The sequence below is a fragment of the Aspergillus ruber genome, assembly GCF_000600275.1.
Source record: "Aspergillus ruber CBS 135680 unplaced genomic scaffold scaffold00053, whole genome shotgun sequence".
Classification (NCBI taxonomy): domain Eukaryota; kingdom Fungi; phylum Ascomycota; class Eurotiomycetes; order Eurotiales; family Aspergillaceae; genus Aspergillus; species Aspergillus ruber.
The window spans coordinates 54,858-75,193 of record NW_024467349.1 but is presented as its reverse complement, the minus strand read 5'-3'; the positions used below and the strand labels follow the sequence as shown (position 1 = coordinate 75,193).

The 20,336-nt window shown below is 49.0% G+C and overlaps 5 protein-coding genes across 5 annotated transcripts; 2 read left to right on the top strand and 3 right to left on the bottom strand.

Annotated features, from left to right (window-relative positions):
* Positions 1 to 582: 582 nt before the first annotated feature.
* EURHEDRAFT_407039 (uncharacterized protein) lies at positions 583 to 2,905 on the bottom strand (the record flags this gene model as incomplete). The annotated part of the gene is made up of 4 exons (XM_040780495.1): positions 583 to 1,973; positions 2,031 to 2,378; positions 2,420 to 2,582; positions 2,642 to 2,905. The coding sequence occupies 4 exons, from the start codon at positions 2,903 to 2,905 to the stop codon at positions 583 to 585; spliced, it is 2,166 nt and encodes a 721-aa protein (XP_040633986.1).
* Positions 2,906 to 6,314: 3,409 nt separating this feature from the next.
* On the bottom strand, positions 6,315 to 7,502 carry EURHEDRAFT_417595 (DUF3632 domain-containing protein). The gene is made up of 2 exons (XM_040783240.1): positions 7,088 to 7,502; positions 6,315 to 7,021 (listed from the first exon to the last, which is right to left on the bottom strand). The coding sequence occupies exons 1-2, from the start codon at positions 7,467 to 7,469 to the stop codon at positions 6,591 to 6,593; spliced, it is 813 nt and encodes a 270-aa protein (XP_040633985.1). The 5' UTR covers positions 7,470 to 7,502; the 3' UTR covers positions 6,315 to 6,590.
* A 440-nt stretch (positions 7,503 to 7,942) lies between these two features.
* On the top strand, positions 7,943 to 8,913 carry EURHEDRAFT_417594 (uncharacterized protein). Its single transcript, XM_040783239.1, has 2 exons — positions 7,943 to 8,529; positions 8,599 to 8,913. The coding sequence occupies exons 1-2, from the start codon at positions 8,199 to 8,201 to the stop codon at positions 8,802 to 8,804; spliced, it is 537 nt and encodes a 178-aa protein (XP_040633984.1). The 5' UTR covers positions 7,943 to 8,198; the 3' UTR covers positions 8,805 to 8,913.
* Positions 8,914 to 9,014: 101 nt separating this feature from the next.
* EURHEDRAFT_417593 (uncharacterized protein) lies at positions 9,015 to 9,982 on the bottom strand. The gene is made up of 2 exons (XM_040783238.1): positions 9,910 to 9,982; positions 9,015 to 9,858 (listed from the first exon to the last, which is right to left on the bottom strand). The coding sequence occupies exon 2, from the start codon at positions 9,579 to 9,581 to the stop codon at positions 9,366 to 9,368; it is 216 nt and encodes a 71-aa protein (XP_040633983.1). The 5' UTR covers positions 9,582 to 9,858; positions 9,910 to 9,982; the 3' UTR covers positions 9,015 to 9,365.
* Positions 9,983 to 11,002: 1,020 nt separating this feature from the next.
* Positions 11,003 to 20,277, top strand: EURHEDRAFT_519276 (p450-domain-containing protein; the record flags this gene model as incomplete). Its single annotated transcript, XM_040786774.1, has 8 exons — positions 11,003 to 13,760; positions 13,985 to 13,988; positions 14,456 to 14,648; positions 15,668 to 16,474; positions 16,530 to 18,069; positions 18,622 to 18,925; positions 18,982 to 19,788; positions 19,839 to 20,277. 8 exons carry the CDS (start codon positions 11,003 to 11,005, stop codon positions 20,275 to 20,277), a joined length of 6,852 nt encoding a protein of 2,283 aa, XP_040633982.1.
* Between the last annotated feature and the right edge of the window lie 59 nt (positions 20,278 to 20,336).

Below are 20,336 nucleotides of genomic sequence, written 5' to 3'. Positions count from 1 at the left end.
GTCCCAGAGCTTGACTGTGTTGTCCCATGAGGCTGATGCCAGCAGTCGCCCGTCCATTGAGAATGCCACTGAGTTGACCCAGTTGGAATGGCCCTCAAGGGTGTGGCGTAGCACGCCACTGGCCGGGTCCCAGAGCTTGACTGTGCTGTCCTCCGAGGCTGATGCCAGCAGTCGCCCGTCCATTGAGAACGCCACTGAGTTGACCCAGTTGGAATGGCCCTCAAGGGTGTGGCACAGCGCGCCGCTGGCCAGGTCCCAGAGCTTGACTGTGCTGTCATGTGAGGCCGACGCCAGCAGTTGCCCGTCCATTGAAAACGCCACCGAGCTGACCGGGCTGGAATGGCCCTCGAGGGTTTCCAGTTCCGCACTCCAATATTGTTCGACTTCTGGCGATCTGTATATCCAATTAGGGATGTTTGACTTGAATGTTTCCCGTATTATTGATTCAATAGGAGCGAAGATAAGCCCTGAAGAATACAATTGAAGAGGCGCGGTGTCAGTGATATGTCTTGTTTTTAGGATAAACCGTCTTGCGTCCTGGAGAAATGCACACAATTGAGAATATTCATTGCCCTTTATCTATTAGCATCGCATTGAATATTCAAAATCAAACACTATTCTATGATTACTTACTGGTATGAGTTGCCGCGTCGTGTCAATCATTCCCACTAATTCAGATGCCAGCCCGAGGATGCTCAATGCTTCCATCCAGTAAAGGAAGTGCTCTTGGAGAAATGAAAAAACATCATCCATCCTTTCCACAGGGTCTTTGCATTGCTCTAGATGCTGTACCCAGTAGCGACATGAGTATTGCAGTTCTGGTGGTATGGACTCGTCAATCAAACATTGGTCAATCTCTATCCGTTGTGTACCATCATGTTCCAATTTGCATAGGTTTTTCCTCAAATCTTCGCGCATGACCTTCAGGCATTGAAGTGTGATTTCTGAATGCTTCTTCTTCTCATCAACCCAGCATTCCGTTTTCTCACGTATATTCGCATCAAGAAGGAAGTCTCGAAATGACAGATGAAATAGTCTCACTGGCTTCGTCGAGTCATCGGGCACGCTAAGCACTGAATGTAGTGAATTCAGTCTTAGTTCAATCAAATTTTTGCGAACGCCAGTTAAACGTGAAATAGAGGCGATTGAAAGTGGTGTTTTGAAAAGGATGATTGCGCCAACAACCTTTTGAAATTCTTCAACCAATCGCTTTTTTTTGTGTTCACTCTGTTTGATGAACAGTCGATCAAGTACTGGCATATATGTTCCCTCAAGGTCATTCCCATTTTGATAGGTAAGAATTTCAATAAGCGTTTCCTTTGGGTCCCATTGGGGATCTTCAAGCTGACGACATATAGTTGCAGCGAAGATGAATAATGGCACAGATATCTTAACCAAATTTTGTGTGGTAATTTCTCCAGGCCATTCCAGATTTTGTTCTCGTTTAACCCTGATTTCTGAAAGTTTGTGCTTCAAAAATGTGGAGATATCTTGTTCTATCATTGATTCAGGAATTTCATGGAGGATGAAATCTCGATGCTCACTGTCTTTCATCCCTTTCAAACTCTGATGGATTGATAATTCCGGTCTGCTGGTCAGAAAAATCTTCCAATGCACTGAAGTTAACTTTTGCAATTGTGGCAAGAGCTCAAGGAGGACTTGAATATCTTCCTCCCTGTCACACTCATCTAATGCGTCAATCACAATCAACATATTTGTGGTATGCTGACTTTGATTCAAGCCAGAAAACGGTTGGAAGAGAAGTTTATTAAACTGTTCTTTGAGTGACTTCGTGGAAATGTCAGGATCATCATCAATGGCATTTGAGACACCACGTGTGAGGTGGGGGATTGCAGTGACAAGTTGTCTTGTGATTGTTGAGAAGAGCCTTTTTGCATTACTACGGTCACCTTCACCTCTTTTGAAGAAAAAGCTTGCTCCTAATTGTCCTTGTTCTTTGAGCATCCTTGCCACTGTTCGGGAGATAGTTGATTTCCCTGTTCCAGCCCTTCCACACAACCAGAACATACATTGGCCTTGCACGGAACTTCCCCATTGCTTGATCTGCTGGAGAATCTCTTCCCTGGTTCCAGGAAGGCATTCAGCGTCATGTTGGTTCTCGTATGAGTCGAATGAAGCGCCTTCGGCATTCCGTAGGTTGGAGTGATCGAGTTTCTGGTGAAGATGTTGAATTGAAGTAATCACCTCATCAATTTGGTCTAGCATGTCTTCTGCACTCTTTTGATGCTGAAGATGCTCATTCCTCTGGACCCAATGGTGTAGGGCTTGCTCATCATTTTTGATGGAAGACTCAATTTGTATGATTGGGTGGTTAGACACTGCAGGAACACTCTCCAGCATCCTTTTTCCTAAATTTGCTTTGTGTTGTTTTGTACTCGCGCTGAAAAGCACAACATACTGGTATAGACCTTAACAAGTGCTTTTTCAATCTTGTCTTTGGTTTCAGATTGATTGTTGCAGTAATGGGTTTTCTCGATGAAGGCGCACCGAGCAAGGACGTCTGCTAAGAACTCAGAGGATTTGAACAGGGCGTCTCGAATATCCATATGGTTCTTTGTCATCTGTGAATTCATTTTTGATCAGCCTTTTCCCTCCTTGACTATTAATTCAGTAGACATACTGTCAATCCAAGTGACACAATTGCCCAAGCACTTGATGCATGGTTGGTAGGGTCAAAAGCTGCAATGGCGCTGATGATGTCCTTGAATGATAATGTAGCATCCAGTATTCTGTGCGCAGTATCTCGGATACTGATGTCTTCCTTGCCAGATCCCCGTGTGATCTTTAAGCCTCCATTTTGGTAGTCCTCATATTGCTGCTCTGTCAATTGGATAACCTCTTCCAATTTTCTCAGTGTTCTTGCGTCCTTCCCGTGATCAACCATTTGACTTGATTGCGAAGAGAGTTGGTCGGCCGATAAAAGTTGTTGGTCCTCATTACTTAGCTTCTCGTAGGCAATCTGCCACAAGTCTTTTGGTCCAGTACCTCTCTTCTGCTCATTTGGCTCGTGTGATTTGTCTGAATAACTTGCAGGAGCTGATGATTCAGCATGAGCAGAAGAGCTTTTGTATTGATCTGAGTTGAATGAGTGTTTGCTGTCTGTGTTTTGAGGCCGGTTGTCTCGATGTTTTATCTTCTCCCATTTTCTTCTGAAGTACAGTCTCATGGTTGACAGCCCGAGGAATTGTGTTCAACGCCTGGCTTTGACTTTGAAAGTGGTGGATAGATATTAGCTTGACTTGGTTATAGGGAAAGAGAACACTACGGACGGTGGATGAGCTGGGCTGGCGGAGCTGAGCTGGCGCGGCTAAATGGTGGGTAAACTGATCATCATCCATGTACACTCAGTACAGAGATTACAAGCTGAGTGACGACCTTTAAACATTAGAAGCTAGAATATAACATGACAGGTCACTTCAGTGATCTGTGTCATGGCTTAGAGCACGACTCCTAATCTCAGTTGGTTAAAATAGTTTCATGAGTTTTGACCAAGTCGTCCCTCGAAGAATCGTTGTTGCCATAAGTGGTACTGGGTCGGACCGAGCCGATCGTGTTCGGAGAAACCCATGGAACCTTAAAGATCTAGATTAGAGGATTCTCAACGCAAACAATGCAAACACATAAGGCGGAGTCAGGACCTGATCAGTCTGGCAGTTTGTTGATAATACAAAACAGTGAAGCCTGAGGAGTGAATTACCTACCCAGAATGGCACCAAGGCTCGCACTCTCTCAGGTGGAGCTGGGATTTGGCATGTTTGGGCTGTGCAAAGGGTTGAATGACCCATCAGATGGAAGGAAGCAGGGGCTATCCAACAGGTTTTCCTCCAAAAATGATGAGGAATAGTGCTCAGAGAACTGAGAGGCCTGGCTCTGTGACATTGTGATGAATTATGATAGGAAGAGGGGGGAGGTGTGTAGAAGAGACTTACTAGAGTTTTTTTTAACCAGAAGAAATAGTTGGTGTTATGGGGTTCTCGTACGAACCCAAAGGATGGCAGTTTGGCTAAGGCCAGCACAGAACGCAGCCAGCAAGGGGACCGAAACGACTATTGACGACCTTCGTACGATCCCCTTACATGAAGACTATCGGTGACCTTTTCGGTCAACTCCTGACCTCCGAGAACACTATTTGGAATCTCCTTCCCGTACGACCATAAAAGACTGCTCCCACCTCTGCCCTTTTTGTTTCTTCTTCAACGATTCCTTCTTGTATAGTAAGGGGTAGCTTTAGGTTAAGACAACTTGAGTTAAACCCCTAACAGTTGGTTGCTAATAGAGTTGCATTCAGAGCAGTTTGGCATTGATTAAGCTGTAAAAGCTGCATTTAGTGACACACTAAACCAACTGTGGTTAAAGTTGGATAGGATTGGAATCAGATTCTCTAAAGTTCAAGCCACATTGTAATCTGTGACAATAACTGATAACATACAGCATCATCAAGCATTGAATACAATTAATATTCCATTTATATTTACATCATCTATATCAGTCCTGACATTTCAGGACCGCAAGACCGCGTGGTCCGGTCCTTGGTCGCCGACTATAAGACCGGGACCGCACCATTTCGAGGCCTACCCATTGCTTGTACTAGTCTCTAGTTCGCCTGCTAGCGCGAATTGTGCAAGGATGCCATGATGTAGCCACCAACCTGAAAGCTGGGCTGCACCTTTTGGTGTGTTTAGCAAAGTCTTGACGTCGACCCTACCGTTTCGTAGCAGTTCCCAGCGTGCGTCCGCATTTTTCGGGCAATGTACAAGAACATGTGTTGGTGTTTCAGTCCCATGCCCACACTCGCAGAGTGGAGAGTCGTATCCAGGAATGTAGCGACGATGTAAAAAGTCAGCCAAGCCTGTTTTCCCTGAGTGTAATTGCATCAGGACGGAGCAGCGCGCCTTAGTCAATCCTCAGTAGATCCTAAGGCTCCTCTTGTCTGGGGGGGCGGCAGTGTATCTCCCCCCATGGCTTTTGTCTCTCGCTCCACCGATTAGACCAGAGTCGCTGGGTCTTCTCGTCAATCTCCTTGGATGCCTCCATCCAGTTGTCAGGCACTTGTGCTGGGTGGACTACCTCTGATAGCAGGTGTCGTTTCTTCCTGTGACGTCGTTTCAGGATATGGCGTACCCTAGAGCATGCCTGTTCTACTTGTGTCGCCACCCGGTCTGCTTGAGCCAGTGCACTGCCTTAGCTACCTTGTTGTCGAGATAGAGGTCAAGCGGGCAAATATTAGTTTCCGCTTCCATAGTAGAGATCGGGGTTGCCATATACGCTCCTGTGATCGTCCTCAGGCAATCATTCTGTCTTGGCCTGAGCTTAGTTGCGAGTCTCCTCAGTGTGGAAGCACCTGCACTCTTCCCTGGCTGGTGCCACGCTAAAGCCCCATGAGCTAGAGCGGGTAGAACGACCATCTTGTAGACAAGGCGTGCCTGTAATAGCGGAAGGCCCCAAGTAGAGGCGGAGAGACATGTCAATGCTTGGGTTTGGGATCTCAGTTTTCGTGCGGTCTCCTCGAGGTGACTACCCCATCGGAGGGCTGGGTCTAGCCACACCCCTAGGATTCTCATAACCTGGGCAGGCGCCTTCGTTTGACCACTAACTGTGATTTCCGCTTCGATATTATAACACCTCCGCCGGGAGAAATGCATGAGTTCATATTTCTCAGGGGCAAACTTCGCCCCATATCGCCTCGCCCAGTCCATGCAGCGACCGTGGGCTCTTTCTAGGTGTCTGCAGTTATCCTCTGTGGACCGCCCAAAAGCAACCATGTTCATATTGTCAACAAAGCTAATCCGGTCAAGCCTAGAGTCAAGCTTCCCACACTCGTCGATTAACTCTGCGTTATAGAAGAGGAAGAGAATCGGGGAGATAGGGGAGCCTTGCGGCACGCCCCCGCAAGCGTGGTCCGTCGCTCTAGCATGAAGGAGTTTACCCACCCACAGATACTTCTCGGGACCTTCCTGCTTCTTAGTACGTGGATCAGATGCTCCCGGACCACCATATCAAAGGCTCCGGATATATCTAAGGATAGCACGGTGTTCACAGCGCATCTGTCGGATCGTCCTTCATCACTCTGTCTTAACAATTTGACAACAACTAGCTATACCGCCGTATTTCCCTCCTACAGCCACGTGAATCTAGTCTTCGATGCAGTATGCTTGATAATAAACCTGCAGTTTCTAAGTACCCAGTTTGCTCCCTACCAGAGCGATCGAGTTATCGAATTTGAGTAAATGGGGGACAATTGATCCGAGACACATGGATGGAGCTTGCTACCGCGTACTTGCTCATTGTGCATGCTGTTGTGCAATTAGGGGAGGGGAGGTCTGTCTTTGATGGTTTAGTGCTTGCATCATCAGTTCGACGCTCTACGGCCGAGGTTGTCTTCCATTTTGGTGAGAGGTTTCATGGAGCGTCGTGGACGCGTGAAGGGCAAGATGTTTGGATGCAAAAGGTGAGCAGATGAGAGTCTGTAGGACTATTCCTAGCCAAGAACAGACTGGCCAGCGTAAAGTTGATTCCTGTATAAAGGTTGTATATCCTTGGTCAATTTGCGACACAATAGCTGATAGTATTCAGTTCAATCTCTCTGCTTCAACCTGAGCAATCCGCTCCAGGGCAATTCTAACAAGCTCCTGTGTCCTCTCATCTCCATAGCCAGCTTGAGTGCGGACTAAGCCCTGTTTCCAAGCATGCCATCTATCCAAATCAAACCCCCTTTCCGGGGGATCATGGAGATCGTAAACCCGTCCAATTTTGCAATTTTCCAACATCGATCCTGCAGCATATATGAACCACAAACATGCCGTTCGCACAGCAGATTTATACTGATTTTCTTCCTCAAAAGCATCACGGCATGCATACAGTCCATAGATTGAGAAATCCATCCTGTGTGTGGGTTTGCCATTGCGAGTGATAGCAGCAGCAGCCGTGCTTTGTGCAATAAAGGCAGTGCTGTTCTCCCACTTTTCTAGATCCTTTGGCGTGTGGGAATGATGATGGATAACTGAGAGTAAGTGTTAGTGGGTGATACATATGTGTATATAGGGCAGGATGCGATAAGTCCCCTTACAGGAATTACACATGTCAGCAGCATGCATCCCAAAAGAATGCAAATCTGTCCAAAGATAACCGAAATTCCCACATCCAACCTTCTCCCCCGTCCTCGGGTCGGCCACGGTGACTTTTCGAATCTGTGAGACGAAATCAAGAAGCTTAGTCTGCCGCGTTGGTGCAGTGTTTGCGGCGATATCAATAATCAAGACACAAATATTCCAAGCAACATCGCTGTCGAAGTTGCTTCCGGGTGTGTCATTTTTGGATAGGATTTCTGTTGTGGTCAGGTCAAGGACTTGTTGTACTGCGTCTGCTGCCGATGCATCTGGGTCCGTGACGAGATTGTGTAGGATCTTGAATTCTTGAGTCGGGACTAGGTCGGGGTCATATTCTTCCATGATAGATACCGCCTTAAAGACAACAATTGCCAGAAATTGAGAAATAGACAAGAATGGGAGCCCAAGGACTTTTGGTTGTTATATACAATATTCAGCCCTGCACAGCCTTGCGGCGCGGCGCTAGACCCTGACTAAGCAGCCTTATTGTTAGTCAACTGGCTCTGATCTTCAGGGGCCGAATAAACCTTGCACAGGCACATCATAAGCTCCTGTCTTTACACAGCCATGGTGGGCTGAATGAAGTTTGGCGGCTGTTTTCTAATTGCCATGGAGCCATACCTTTTCCCGCGCCGCGCGCTATGTCCTCGAAGCTTTCCTGTTAAACTTCATCTGCAGATTTCAGCATGTCTGTAATTTTCTGGTAACTTAGTTGAATTTAACTTATTTTAAGATGTTCTTCATGCAGTAGTATCGTAATTGGCCGCCTGAACTTAGTGAAGATAATCTCGACAAGGCATACTGCTTGACCCCATGAAGGATCGGAAGTCAACACACAGAACCCTCTCGACCGCGAGGCTCAATCGTGTGAGCTTAGCAAAGTCAAGCATATGCTTTATTTGAATAAAGCTAAGATGGAATGAATCTATAAGAAGGCTTTTTTATACCTCTCAATCTATTTATCACTTTTCCAACATCATCATCATCGTCCGCTTCTACAGTCATCACTCTTCAACGCCCTTCAGCAACAGTTTCAAATACTTCCATATATTTTTGAGTTTCCCATTCATAATGTTTTTCAATCTCAAGTCTGCATTCCTCGTGGGCCTCGCTGCCACCGCCTACGCTTCACCTATCCTCCCAGTCGACCCGCTGGCTCCCCAGGATATCGAAGCCCGCAGTATCGAAGCCAGAGCCCAAGCCAAGGACGTTGACTGCGGTGGCAGACAGTTCACAGCACAAGACATCAAGAGCACCATTGCAACATCAAAAACAGCCCAAGATAAGCAGTACAAGGACAGCAGTTACAAATTTCCCAAGCCGTATGGTAATGGCGAGAAATTTTTCAACTCGCCAAGTCAGCTTTATGAGTATCCTCTTATGAGTCCAACCTTCACTGGAAGTAGGTGATTCCTGCTTTTTGATGTGTCACTGTCCATTAAAGGGTATAAGTACTAACCTGTTGCAACAGAGGGCAAATATGAGATCTATCGGGTTATTATGAACGAGAATTATAACTACATGGGCTCTCTTTATCACAAAAGTGATGTGAGTAACAGCTTTCATAAGTGCGTCAATGTGGAGGATCAGGAGAAGGAAGCAAAGAAGAACGAGAAGGCGGAGCAGAAAGATGACAAGAAGGTGGGAAAGGGGAAGGGAGGTAAAAAGGGTCATTAAGAAACAATATTTGTTTTCATTCTTAGTCAATGGATTTGGTGTTGCGGAAAAAATGTTTGTATATATCTACACTTGAGTCTTAACTGGCGTCAATGGAGGTATGAAGGATCCTCATTACCATAATACTTATTTTGATTCCTTGTAACTTATAACTAATTGTAGTTCGGAAATAAACAGAACTTACCCCAAAAATTGAGCATAAATACTCAAGTGGCCTCATCTCTCTACCTGTTCATCGCTTCCCGCATAAACCTCTGCTTAATGTAAAATACAATGTGCTGCCCACTAGTCCCGCGATCACCAATCTTGTCTATGTTTGAAATAAAACACTTCGGTGTAGTCGCGCTTCAATTGAATCATTTTTAATACTGGTTAGGCCCTTCTTTTCACTGCGGCACACGGCGACGTAGCAGGTATTGTTCAGTGAGCTTCCAGTTTTGATTATCCATGTGTTGGGTAGAGAATCTGCATGATAGTTCAAAACAGGAATCTCACAACAAGAGTTCCCTTATAAGAAAGACTTTGTCACAACCCGGCTTCTCTCCTGTCTTACCTAGGGTTTTATTTAGTTGTATTTTGAGACTGGGCTCTTACCCTAGGTGCCTCCCAATGCATGTATGCTTCAATGACCTTCTGCTTTGCTTCCATTGTCTGATTCTGGAAAAGTTCAAGCTTTTCCCGTGGATGATGGTGATGCTTGGGAAGCACTCTTTTTTCAAGGTGGCCAAAGGGCAGCTTGACAATACGGCCACAGTCTAACTTGGCTTTTGCAGTCATCCCATTTCTGCTTGTGTTTTTTTACCGTGTCCTGCCGTGCACAAGCCACAACAAGCCAATTGAGGGATTTGGATTCTTTCAGGAGAGAGTTTATAGGGTCGATTCAGGTCAATTGAGGCGCTCAATGAGCACGCAAATTGCACTAATGGTGTTTAAGAACCTGTTTTGCAGATAATGCCCTGAACGTCAACATCAACATCCACCTCATGATGTCGGATGAAGGTGCAGATATCTGCATGCTGTAGAACTACATTTTGGAGGGCATCGGTAACTGTTTCTATCCATAGGGTTAGCTACTCAACTAGCTGAAGGGCCCATGAATACTCACCACTGCTGTTGAATTCCTTGGCTCCAGCGTATCGAAGGAGGTACAGCCTGTCACGGCGCTCTACTAGGATAATGGAACATCCAACTCATGGGTTCTACCTAGGTAGCTATCGACGAGAATAATCAACATGAGGAAGGAAGAGAGGAGGTAACGCCGTATTTGTCAACAAAGCAGCAAAGCAAACAACTGCACCTCATGTGATACCCAGCCAACATGACCAGGCCGTCACACAGCCTGGCAACTTGATCAAAGCCTGTAATCTCATCTCCTTGACACATCCATGATCGTACCATACACGGTGTCAGTCTCTTCTCTAGTATAAAGGGGGTGGCACAATAAGGGGGCCTACACAGAGATTCAAAAGCAGAGATTCCTCACCAAAATAATAGGCAGCAGGAGCAAAAGGTGATAGGAATAACAGCAAAAATCTGGTTGAAGCCAAAGCAGTGATGGAGCACGACTTTATAGAGCATGACAAAAGCATGCACAGTGATGCCAAGCAACAATAGTATATTAAGCCTGAACAGGTATGCTATACCACTTCAAGGAATAATTAGGCGTCACCCAAGTGTACAGAGTACAATAGCATTGATTTCATTACTACCCTACGCTGTACAAGTACAGTGCAAGTACGCTAAAGATAGCAAACCCGGGCGCCTGCAGTGGCCAATCACCGGTCTCTACACTTGGGCGCATGGAGACCTCCTCATGCTTTCTTCACAGCGAAGCGCCGAACAATCTGGCTTTGCCAATGACAGGGCCGGCTGGCAATCACATCCCAGTTTATTCTGCAGCCGCTCTGGTTCTGTACTGAAGATGTCTGCTGTGAAGAGCCGGGGCTCTGGCTCTATTTATTAGGACCCCCGCGCCGGACGAACTGCGGTTCTTCACCTTTTCTTCTTCCATTCTGCACGCTCTCCTTTCTCTTACTGTTTCCTTTCCTAAGCCGCAGCTCTGGTAGCTAGGCTGCTATTATTTTCGGTGTTGGTTTTGCTTGTATTACAACCGACGACTAGACCCTGTTGATCGGGGTCGACGAGATACATAGTAATCTTTTCTTACGACCTAATCATTGAACGCAGAATCCAACATAATGGCAATTTTGAGATCTCCGCCGCTCCGGCAGGTGCGACGCAGGTTGAACACCATTCCCGAGGACGTTAGGGAGTCTCAGTATGCCCGGTCGGATCAGAATAACCGGCAAGAGACACACCCAAAGCCACAAAGCCCGCCACAACTGAAGCTTCAGACAACCGGCCTAAGCATCTCGTCCAGACGGAATCGCATTATCTCTCCGCTGTCCGCTGGGTCAGTCTCCTCCTGCTCAGACACCGAATGGCAGCATCAAATGCAAGGTCTGGACGAACTGTACGACGCCACAGATATCGAGTCGGGAGGTGATGAGTCGACAAATCCAGCCGAAAAGAAAAAATACCTCAGTCTCACTATTCCCCCACACTCGGTAGAGGGACCACACAAGAGCTCTCCAGTTCCACCAACGCCTCCGCCAAAGATTCCAGTGTCGCCAGCAGCTTTGTCAAAGCTTGCACGTTCGGTCCCCGCTGTGCATGCTCCTCCGTCGCTCGACGGGAGTGTATCATCTGATCAGGTGTCGAGTGCCAGTGCTCCAGCAACCCCCGACCTACAGTCCGTTGCCGACAATGATTGGAACACCGAGGAAGTGCGCGTACAATTGGATTTGAACCTAGGGGGTAGTCAGAATCCGGATACCACTGACCCGAACACCGGTTCTGATGCTCAGGAAATCGAGATAGCGATTGAGGATACCGACGAGGACTGGCGCCACTTCCTGGGGAGGTTTCCTGCAGTTCCCTCGAGAACTGCTCACATGTCGACACTGTCTCTGAATCTGGATGCTGAGCCGGCCCGCGAACCAACTCCTGACTACTGTATCAACCTCCCCGAAGATGCGTTGGATCTATTGAGACATATTCACTTGGACGGGACGCCGGAACCATGGTCGGAAACTTCCGAGACAAATGAGGAGATGTGGCAGATTGATCCTTCCCAGGACCACACTCCCAATACTGAAGATGCCACCCCCGCATCAGCTTTGTCGGCGTATAGCTTTACCAGTCTGAGCATTCCTTCTCCGGGCGGCTTTTTTGCAGCACTGACCCCTCGCGCCCGCCATACCTGGTCTTTTCCCAAGCCCGACAACCCTTCGTCAGCCACTGCGGAGGACTTCTACAATCTACCTTTTGGGCGCGATGACCATGGTGGGATTGTCGAGCAGGTTATCGAATATTATCAGCAGCCAACCGAAGAAGGCGAGTTGACGGCTGTACCGGCTATAGATGGACCTCCTACTGCCGTCCGGGTTCCCGCGGAGGTCACATCGCCCGAGGGTCAACACAGTCCATTGAGTCCAACAGCCGATACTGTTGACGAGATTCCCCGTGCTGCTGGTTTCAACACGAACGGTGAATACGATGAGCATTACCACGAGGAGTTGCAACGAAAGGCGGAAGCAAGTCGCGATCGAACGAGCGTCTGGCTGGCGGCACAAGCGTCCTATCTTGCTGCCCTTAGTGAAACTAATCCAGTCAATTCACCGGTTAACGAGCGTCCGGCTCACGGCGTCGACGATGGCATTACTGGACAAGGGCCTTCCGAACAAAGTCGCCAGAAGTCTGTTCATTTTGCCGAGACAATTCCGGAACCGATTAGTTCTCTTCCGTCGGCCACGGCGAGCAAAGATTCAATTTACTGGCGAGGGTTTCAGTATTTGCGTCATGCTTCTGGCCAGCTGGAGGCATTTAAACATCGCGACTTCCGCTTCGACGCTGTGCAGTCCAACCGATTAGGTTTACCGAAGCTTCATGCCAACCGCTTGTCGGGGAACTACGAACTGACTCGCCACGAACGACCTGCCTACAAGGGCCCTTTTTCCCAGGCTCCGCGCAATTCGACGCTCATGTCTATTCTGACCGAGAAGGCTGACTTCTCCCTGCTCGAGAAAGAGCAGCTGGTGCTTGCTCAGGTCCGCCAGTCGCTCTGGGCCATTGATGCTCTCCGGTTTCTCAATGGTGGTAGTTTGCTCACTAGTCCTGCTTCGCGACGGCTCACCAAAGCAACTGCTACGACGAAAAATTCGAAGATTGACAAACGTCATCTGCGAATCTTGGACCTGGGTGGCCATGCTACATGTGAATGGGGGTGGTATCTGGCGTGTGATAACCCAGATGTTTCAGTCTACACGGTCTTTACCGAACAGCAAAAGGTGAATCGCGGTATCAAAGGCCCTTCCAACCATCGCCAAGTCTCTGTGTCGCATCTCTGGAAATTGCCATTTGCCGATAACAAGTTTGACGTGATCTCAGCACGCTCTCTTCCCGCACTCCTTAAGACTGAATGCCCGACTGGCGAGGATAAGGATGAATACGACTTGTGTCTCCAGGAGTGCTATCGCTGTCTCAAACCAGGTGGTTACCTTGAGTTCTTCACTATGGATGCGGAGTTATCCCACGCTGCTCCCTACGCATCTGCAACGTCGGTCGAATTCGCATTCAATCTCAGAACTCGCGGTTATGATCCGAACCCAACGAAGAACTTCCTATCCCGTCTTCGCAAGACAAATCTGACGGGCGTCAGACGAGCCTGGATGTTCCTACCCATGGGAGTTGAGCCGGGCAAATGTCAAGCACCGCGCGAGACCTCCGGACTGTGCATCGAGGGGAGCCAACTCGACAGTTCCGATCCGGCTGGAAGCACTGCCAACGTCGCCAGCCTGACCGGTCTGTTCGGCGGCTGGATGTGGGAGCAATGGCTTCTGAAGTTGCAGATGGAGATGGGACGTGATGGGGATCGGTTGTTGGAAGGTGTCGGGGGTGTTTTCGACGAGGGTCGTAAGAATGGAGCAGGCTGGACCTGTTTGTCTGGGTGGGCGATGAAGCCGAGACGGAGATAGACTTCTCACTGGTTTGGGGGCTATATTGTTTTGTTTTAAATAGTGATACCCAGTCCCCTGGTGGGAGTAATAATAATGTGAATGACCATTCTTGATTAATTGCTGTTTTACTCTTTGCACTCGATGAATGTCTCCGTAACAGAGATATGTACATTAGATACGAGGTATAGTAATTGGCCGTTGCCAAATAGTGAACGCACGAAACAGCGATTCGATATTTCGAGAAACAGGTTATCTGATCATTACCCTCTACTTCATTCTTGAGCACGTTGTTGTTTATCCTGGGCAGACATATTCAATTCCAACCAAGTATAGTCACGTGACCTGACGCCAGAGAAGTTCCGATACGACTGCGATATCGACTTCGTCCCACGACCACCGGATTTCACCACTGTCCATTGAGAAACTGTCGCTGGAAGACCAGCCATTTTCATCCACTCTCCATATTGATCGCCCAGGAGGCAATGCGATAGCCCGTACACCACCAACACCGACTTAAGACCTACCGACTCTCAGTTGACCCTCCACCATGCTCTTCTTCAGGTGCGTTTTCCAATCCCACACCCAGTTACCCATGATAACCAGGCCCTAACCTATACTCTATGCGGAGTGCAGCTTTTTCAAGACCCTCACAAACCAAACGGTGACCATCGAGCTCAAAAACGACATCCGCATCCGCGGCACCCTCAAATCCGTCGATCAGTACCTGAACATCAAGCTCGATGATGTCGATGTCCTCGATCTGGACAAGTATCCGCATCTGTCGTCGGTGAAGAATATGTTTATTCGTGGGAGTGTGGTGCGCTATGTCATGTTGCCGCGGTCGGAGGTGGATGTTGGGTTGTTGGAGGATGCTACGAGGAGGGGTAAGCTAAGCCTTATTCTCCCCTGTTGCTTTGGCTCCATTTCTGGAGTGTTTGGGAGGATGCCGGAAAGTTGTTTAAGGGAGATGTTAATATCCAGCAGAGGCTGCCAACCAGGCTGGAAAAGCTCGTTAATCGACCTGATCCGACCCCCTCCATCCTAAACGGAACTCGATGATGATTACGCTGTTTTACTGAATTGAATCGATACAATCCCTTTGCTTACGACGAGATGTGATGTGACTGCGGTTTTCAGATTGGAATCGCTCTTCTACCGTTTTGCCGTTTCCCTCCATACTGCGTGATGAATATTCCCCGGCTCGATGCCACTTGTATTATGCGATAGCGGAGGTTAGATATATCGTGCGAGGTGATACGACGAAGAAATGAAGGCACATGGGTTAGGTGTGGGAATGGATGTCTTGGAGAGGATCTACGATGTTGACTGGATCGGCCGTTGATCATTATGGTGTTTCTGCACACCCTGCAACTGCTATACGCCTTTAGGAATGAGAAACACTCAAAAGGCACTTGGAAACCTTTGAGGTATCGTAGGATGATATATTGCACGTAGTTGAAGTTTCACGTGACCACGCGACGCGAATTTTCCCGTGCCGGGCTTCTTCGGCTTGTCGCCGTTTCAATCCATTCAAGAACATTGACCGACAATCCAAATAATGAGACACGATTGCGCATGATACCTGCCTTTTAAAACGATCCTTGACCTTATCGCGACGATCCCCCACTGCAGCAAGCGCTGTTGCACCCTTGCCACTCGCAACGAAACCAGCGACGAACATCTCAGCATAGCACGATAAACCACGACGCAGCCAAAATGCCCGGCTCTCTCCCCAGAAAACCATCCTCAACGCCGTCCCGACCAGCTTTCGTTAACAGCGGCAATGCCTCCCGCCAAACTCCCAACTCCACAAAACGCAACACCAGCATTCTAAGCTTCTTCCAGAAAACAGACGCCCCCCCACAAGCGACGTCTCGCCAGCCAAGGATTACCCAGTTTGCTTCGCCTACTGGATCTAGCCCTAGATCTACGAGTTCGAAACCGAATAACAAGAGGAGTACAGGGAGTGTGAATCGGGGTCGTACTCCCGTGGTGCGGAGGGAGAGTTCGGGTATTGGGTCTGCGACGAATGGGAGTTTGTTCTTGGAGGATCGGAGACGTGCTACGGCAGGGAGGGGTGATCATGGACAGGACAGGCCGAGGTCGCGATCGCAGACGCCAGATGATTTTTGGAATGAACGGGACGATGGTGCTGGAGAGGAGGATGAGGAGAGGTATAATGAGAATGGGTCTGCGGTGAAGAGGCTCAGGACGGGGAATTCGTCGACGTTGTCTCTGGTTGAGGATGAAGGGAATGGGAAAGGTGAAGATAATGAGAAGAAGGCTGCTGGGGATAGGTCCGAGTCGCGTTCGAAACCGAAACCGAAAGCGAAGACCAGCGGTCCGTTTATCGACGAGTCGGATAGCGAGGAGGACTTGGATGCGTTCCGGGAGGTCGATGTCGAGGAGACGGTGGCCAGTGCAACGGATGAGCTGCAATCGAATACTGATGGCCCAGATCAGCGGACGCCCGATATACCACCATTGGTAAGAGAAGCCACGAGCCATATCGACGAGGAATATGCGAGTTTTGACGATCTAGGTGAAGGCGAGGAAGAAAACTTAGAGCCGTTGTCTCCGGCTGGGAATGAGTATGAAGAGGAGGCTGTTTGTCCTATTTGTCAAGGTAGTCTGGTTGGATTGAGCGAGATGGTGAGTCTTACATTTTTTCGTGTATAACGATGTGAAGCTAACCAAAGGTTTACAGGACGTATCGGTACACGTTAATGATTGCCTCGATGGAAAGACAAATCCTCCACCAGTAGAGCCAGCACCAGTACCACCCGACAAGTCGACTCGAACCGAAAAGGCTGCTATAGCGCGACCGGCGCAAAGAGACCCGTACACTACAAAAAAAACATCTTCGAAAACTGCATTCTCCAAATTAATGGCCGGCAATGCTGAAGACACAGCATGGGCAACGGCCGCAGCAAACGAAGTGACTTCGCGCGGAAAACAAGCCTACCAACGAACCTGTCCGTTCTACAAGATTATACCAAACTTTTCCATATGCGTGGATGCGTTTCGCTACGGTGCTGTCCAAGACTGCAATGCCTACTTCCTCAGCCATTACCACAGCGACCACTACGTGGGCCTTACATCGTCCTGGCGCCATGGCCCGATCTATTGTAGTAAAGTGACAGCAAATCTAGTCCGGCAACAGCTTAAAGTTGATCCGAAATGGATCGTACCGTTGCAGTTTGAGAAGACGACCGAAGTGCCTGGTACGGACGGTGCACACGTAACGTTAATCGAAGCGAACCATTGTCCTGGGAGTGCGCTGTTTCTTTTCGAGAAGAAGTTTGGACAGGGGCCTTCGTCGAGGTTACAGCGTGTTCTGCATTGTGGTGATTTTCGAGCATGTCCTGCGCATGTCCAGCATCCACTTCTTTGCCCAGATATTGTGGATTCGAATACTGGTCAGCATCGGGTTCAGAAGATCGACGTTTGCTATCTGGACACGACCTATATGAGTCCAAAGTATGCGTTCCCAAGCCAGACCGACGTGATCCAGGCATGTGCGGATTTGTGTGTTCAATTGGACCAAGACGCGGGTGTTCTGCCGCAGAACAGCGGGAGTAAGGGTAGTACGATGAGCCAGTTTGTAACTGCAGTGACTGGCGGCAATGTAGAAAAGTCGCGATCGCAGAAAGGACGACTGCTGGTGGTGATGGGAACATACAGCATCGGCAAAGAACGAATCTGTCTAGGCATTGCGCGCGCCCTCCAATGCAAAATCTACGCGACATCAGCCAAGCAACGAGTTTGTGCCTGTTTGGAAGACCAAGAACTTGATGCTCTTTTAACCGACGACCCCCTCGAAGCCCAGATCCACATGCAAACGATTTTCGAAATCCGCTCCGAGACATTGGCGGACTACTTGGCGTCGATGAAACCACATTTTTCGCGGGTTGTGGGATTTCGACCGACGGGCTGGTCGTATCGGCCTCCATCCGGCAGGATGCTGGATAATCCCCCGGTGGAGACCGTATTACACTCCGCGCAGTGGAGGACGGGGTTCTCGGCAAGGGATCTGGTACCTCAGCGCGGCAGTACGCGTGAGAGTGCGTGTTATGGGGTACCGTATAGCGAGCATAGTTCGTTCCGGGAGTTGACGGCTTTTTGTTGTGCGCTGCGGATCGGGCGGGTGATTCCCACGGTGAATGTGGGAAGCCAGAAGAGCCGGGAGAATATGAAAGGGTGGATTGAGCGATGGGAGGGAGAGAAGAGGCGAAACGGGCTGTTTAGTGTAGAGGGGTGGTAGTCTGTACATAATTAGATTATAGCATAATAGCATCATAACAGATAACAATCCGTGCAATATTCCATAACACAAAGCGCTTCCAAGTGTTCTTCCATATGACCCTTTACCATACGGAGTAGCTTTGCCACAAAGTAAGCTGACATTTGACTGGTGCTGATTCGCATAACCGAACTCGGAGCCATCAATCGGTTGGCGCGCGGGCAGGCAGCTTCTCCAGACTTCCCGATCTCCAGTTCCGGGTGCTGGTATTGCCTCGGGGAGTCCATTAAGGAGGAAAACATAAATACTCAGAGCTCGAGACGGCGATTTCTACGTTCTCGACCATGCTGAGTATCATCTGACATTGATTTGATACTCATATTTTCTTTTATTCAACTGTAACCAGCCCTACTTTTGTTTTGTGCAGGGGACTTCCCCATCTGGTTAGTCTCAACGTTCTTCCTGCCTCGATTATTAGGCATAATAACCACGTGATCTTCATCAAACTGACATCTCTACTACGTCCTCAGAATTTTTTTTCTCTCTCGACAACGAGACAAAATGATCACCGATTTGATCTCGCCTTACGGCGGCTACGCATTGCTGGCTCTGCTGGCCGCGTACTTTGTCATTCCTTACTTGCAGCGATGGCGCTTGAGCGATATCCCCAGCGCTGGTTTCGCTGCCTGGACCAATCTCTGGTTGCTGCTCCAGACTCGCAATGGACGTCGCTTCCTGGCTGTGCACGATGCTCATATGACCAAGGGGAAGATGGTTCGCATTGCTCCCAACCACACTTCCATTGCGGACGATGCTGCTATCCCGGCTATCTACGGTCACGGTAACGGTTTTCTCAAGTCGTGCGTACCCTGACATACACCCAACTGAGCTTTATGGATGCTAATTCAATACATAGAGACTTCTACGACGCCTTCGTCTCCATCCGTCGCGGTCTGTTCAACACCCGTGACCGTGCGGAACACTCGCGTAAGCGTAAGACTGTCTCGCACACCTTTAGTGCCAAGTCCGTCGGTCAGTTCGAGCAGTACATCCACGTCAACGCTGAGATCTTCGTCAACCAATGGAACCGCCTTTGCGAACTCCAGCGCAACCCCAAGACCGGCTATGCCACCATTGACGCTCTTAACTGGTTCAACTACCTGGCCTTTGACATCATCGGTGACCTGGCCTTCGGTGCTCCCTTCGGTATGCTCGAGAAGGGCAAGGATATTGCTGAGATGCGCAAGACCGCCGACGCCCCCCCTGAGTATGTGCAAGCTGTTGAGGTTCTGAATCGCCGTGGTGAAGTTTCTGCTACCCTTGGTACCATGCCCGCCATCATCCCCTTCGCCAAGTACATCCCCGACAAGTTCTTCAAGGAGGGTCTTGAGGCTGTTTCCAACTTGGCTGGTATTGCGGTTGCGCGTGTCAATGAACGTACCAAGCCTGAGGTCATGGCCAACAACACCCGTGTCGATCTGCTCGCTCGTCTCATGGAAGGCAAGGACAACACCGGTAACAGACTTGGTCACGAGGAGTTAACTGCTGAGGCTTTGACTCAATTGATTGCTGGCTCAGACACCACTTCCAACACTCTCTGCGCTATTCTGTACTGGTGTCTGCGCACTCCTGGTGTCATCCCCAAGTTGCAGAAGGAACTCGACGCTACCATCCCTAAGGATGTTGAGATTGCTACCCACGCCATGGTTAAGGACATCCCTTAGTATGTTATCCCCCTTTCGTGTTCTTCTAAAAGTATGCTAACGAAGTCAGCCTCCAATGGGTCATCTGGGAAACCATGCGTATCCACAGCACCTCCGCCATGGGTCTCCCCCGCCAGATCCCTCCCAACGGCAGCCCCGTCACCATCTCCGGCCACGTTTTCTACCCCGGCGACGTCGTCTCCGTCCCCAGCTACACCATTCACCGCCACCCCGAAATCTGGGGCCCCGAAGCCGACAAGTTCATTCCCGAACGCTGGGACCCCCAGCGCCTCACCTCCCGCCAGAAGGCTGCGTTCATCCCCTTCAGCACTGGTCCCCGTGCCTGCGTTGGTCGTAACCTTGCTGAGATGGAGCTCCTGCTCACAGTTAGCACTGTTTTCCGGCTGTTCGAGTTCGAGTTGCAACAGGACCACCCTATGGAGACCAGAGAAGGTTTCTTGCGGAAGCCTCTCGGGTTGCAGGTTGGGTTGAAGAAGCGTGTTGTTTAGACTACGATTGGCTGATGGATATTGCTGTTTTCTTTTCTCTTTTTATCATGTTGTATTTT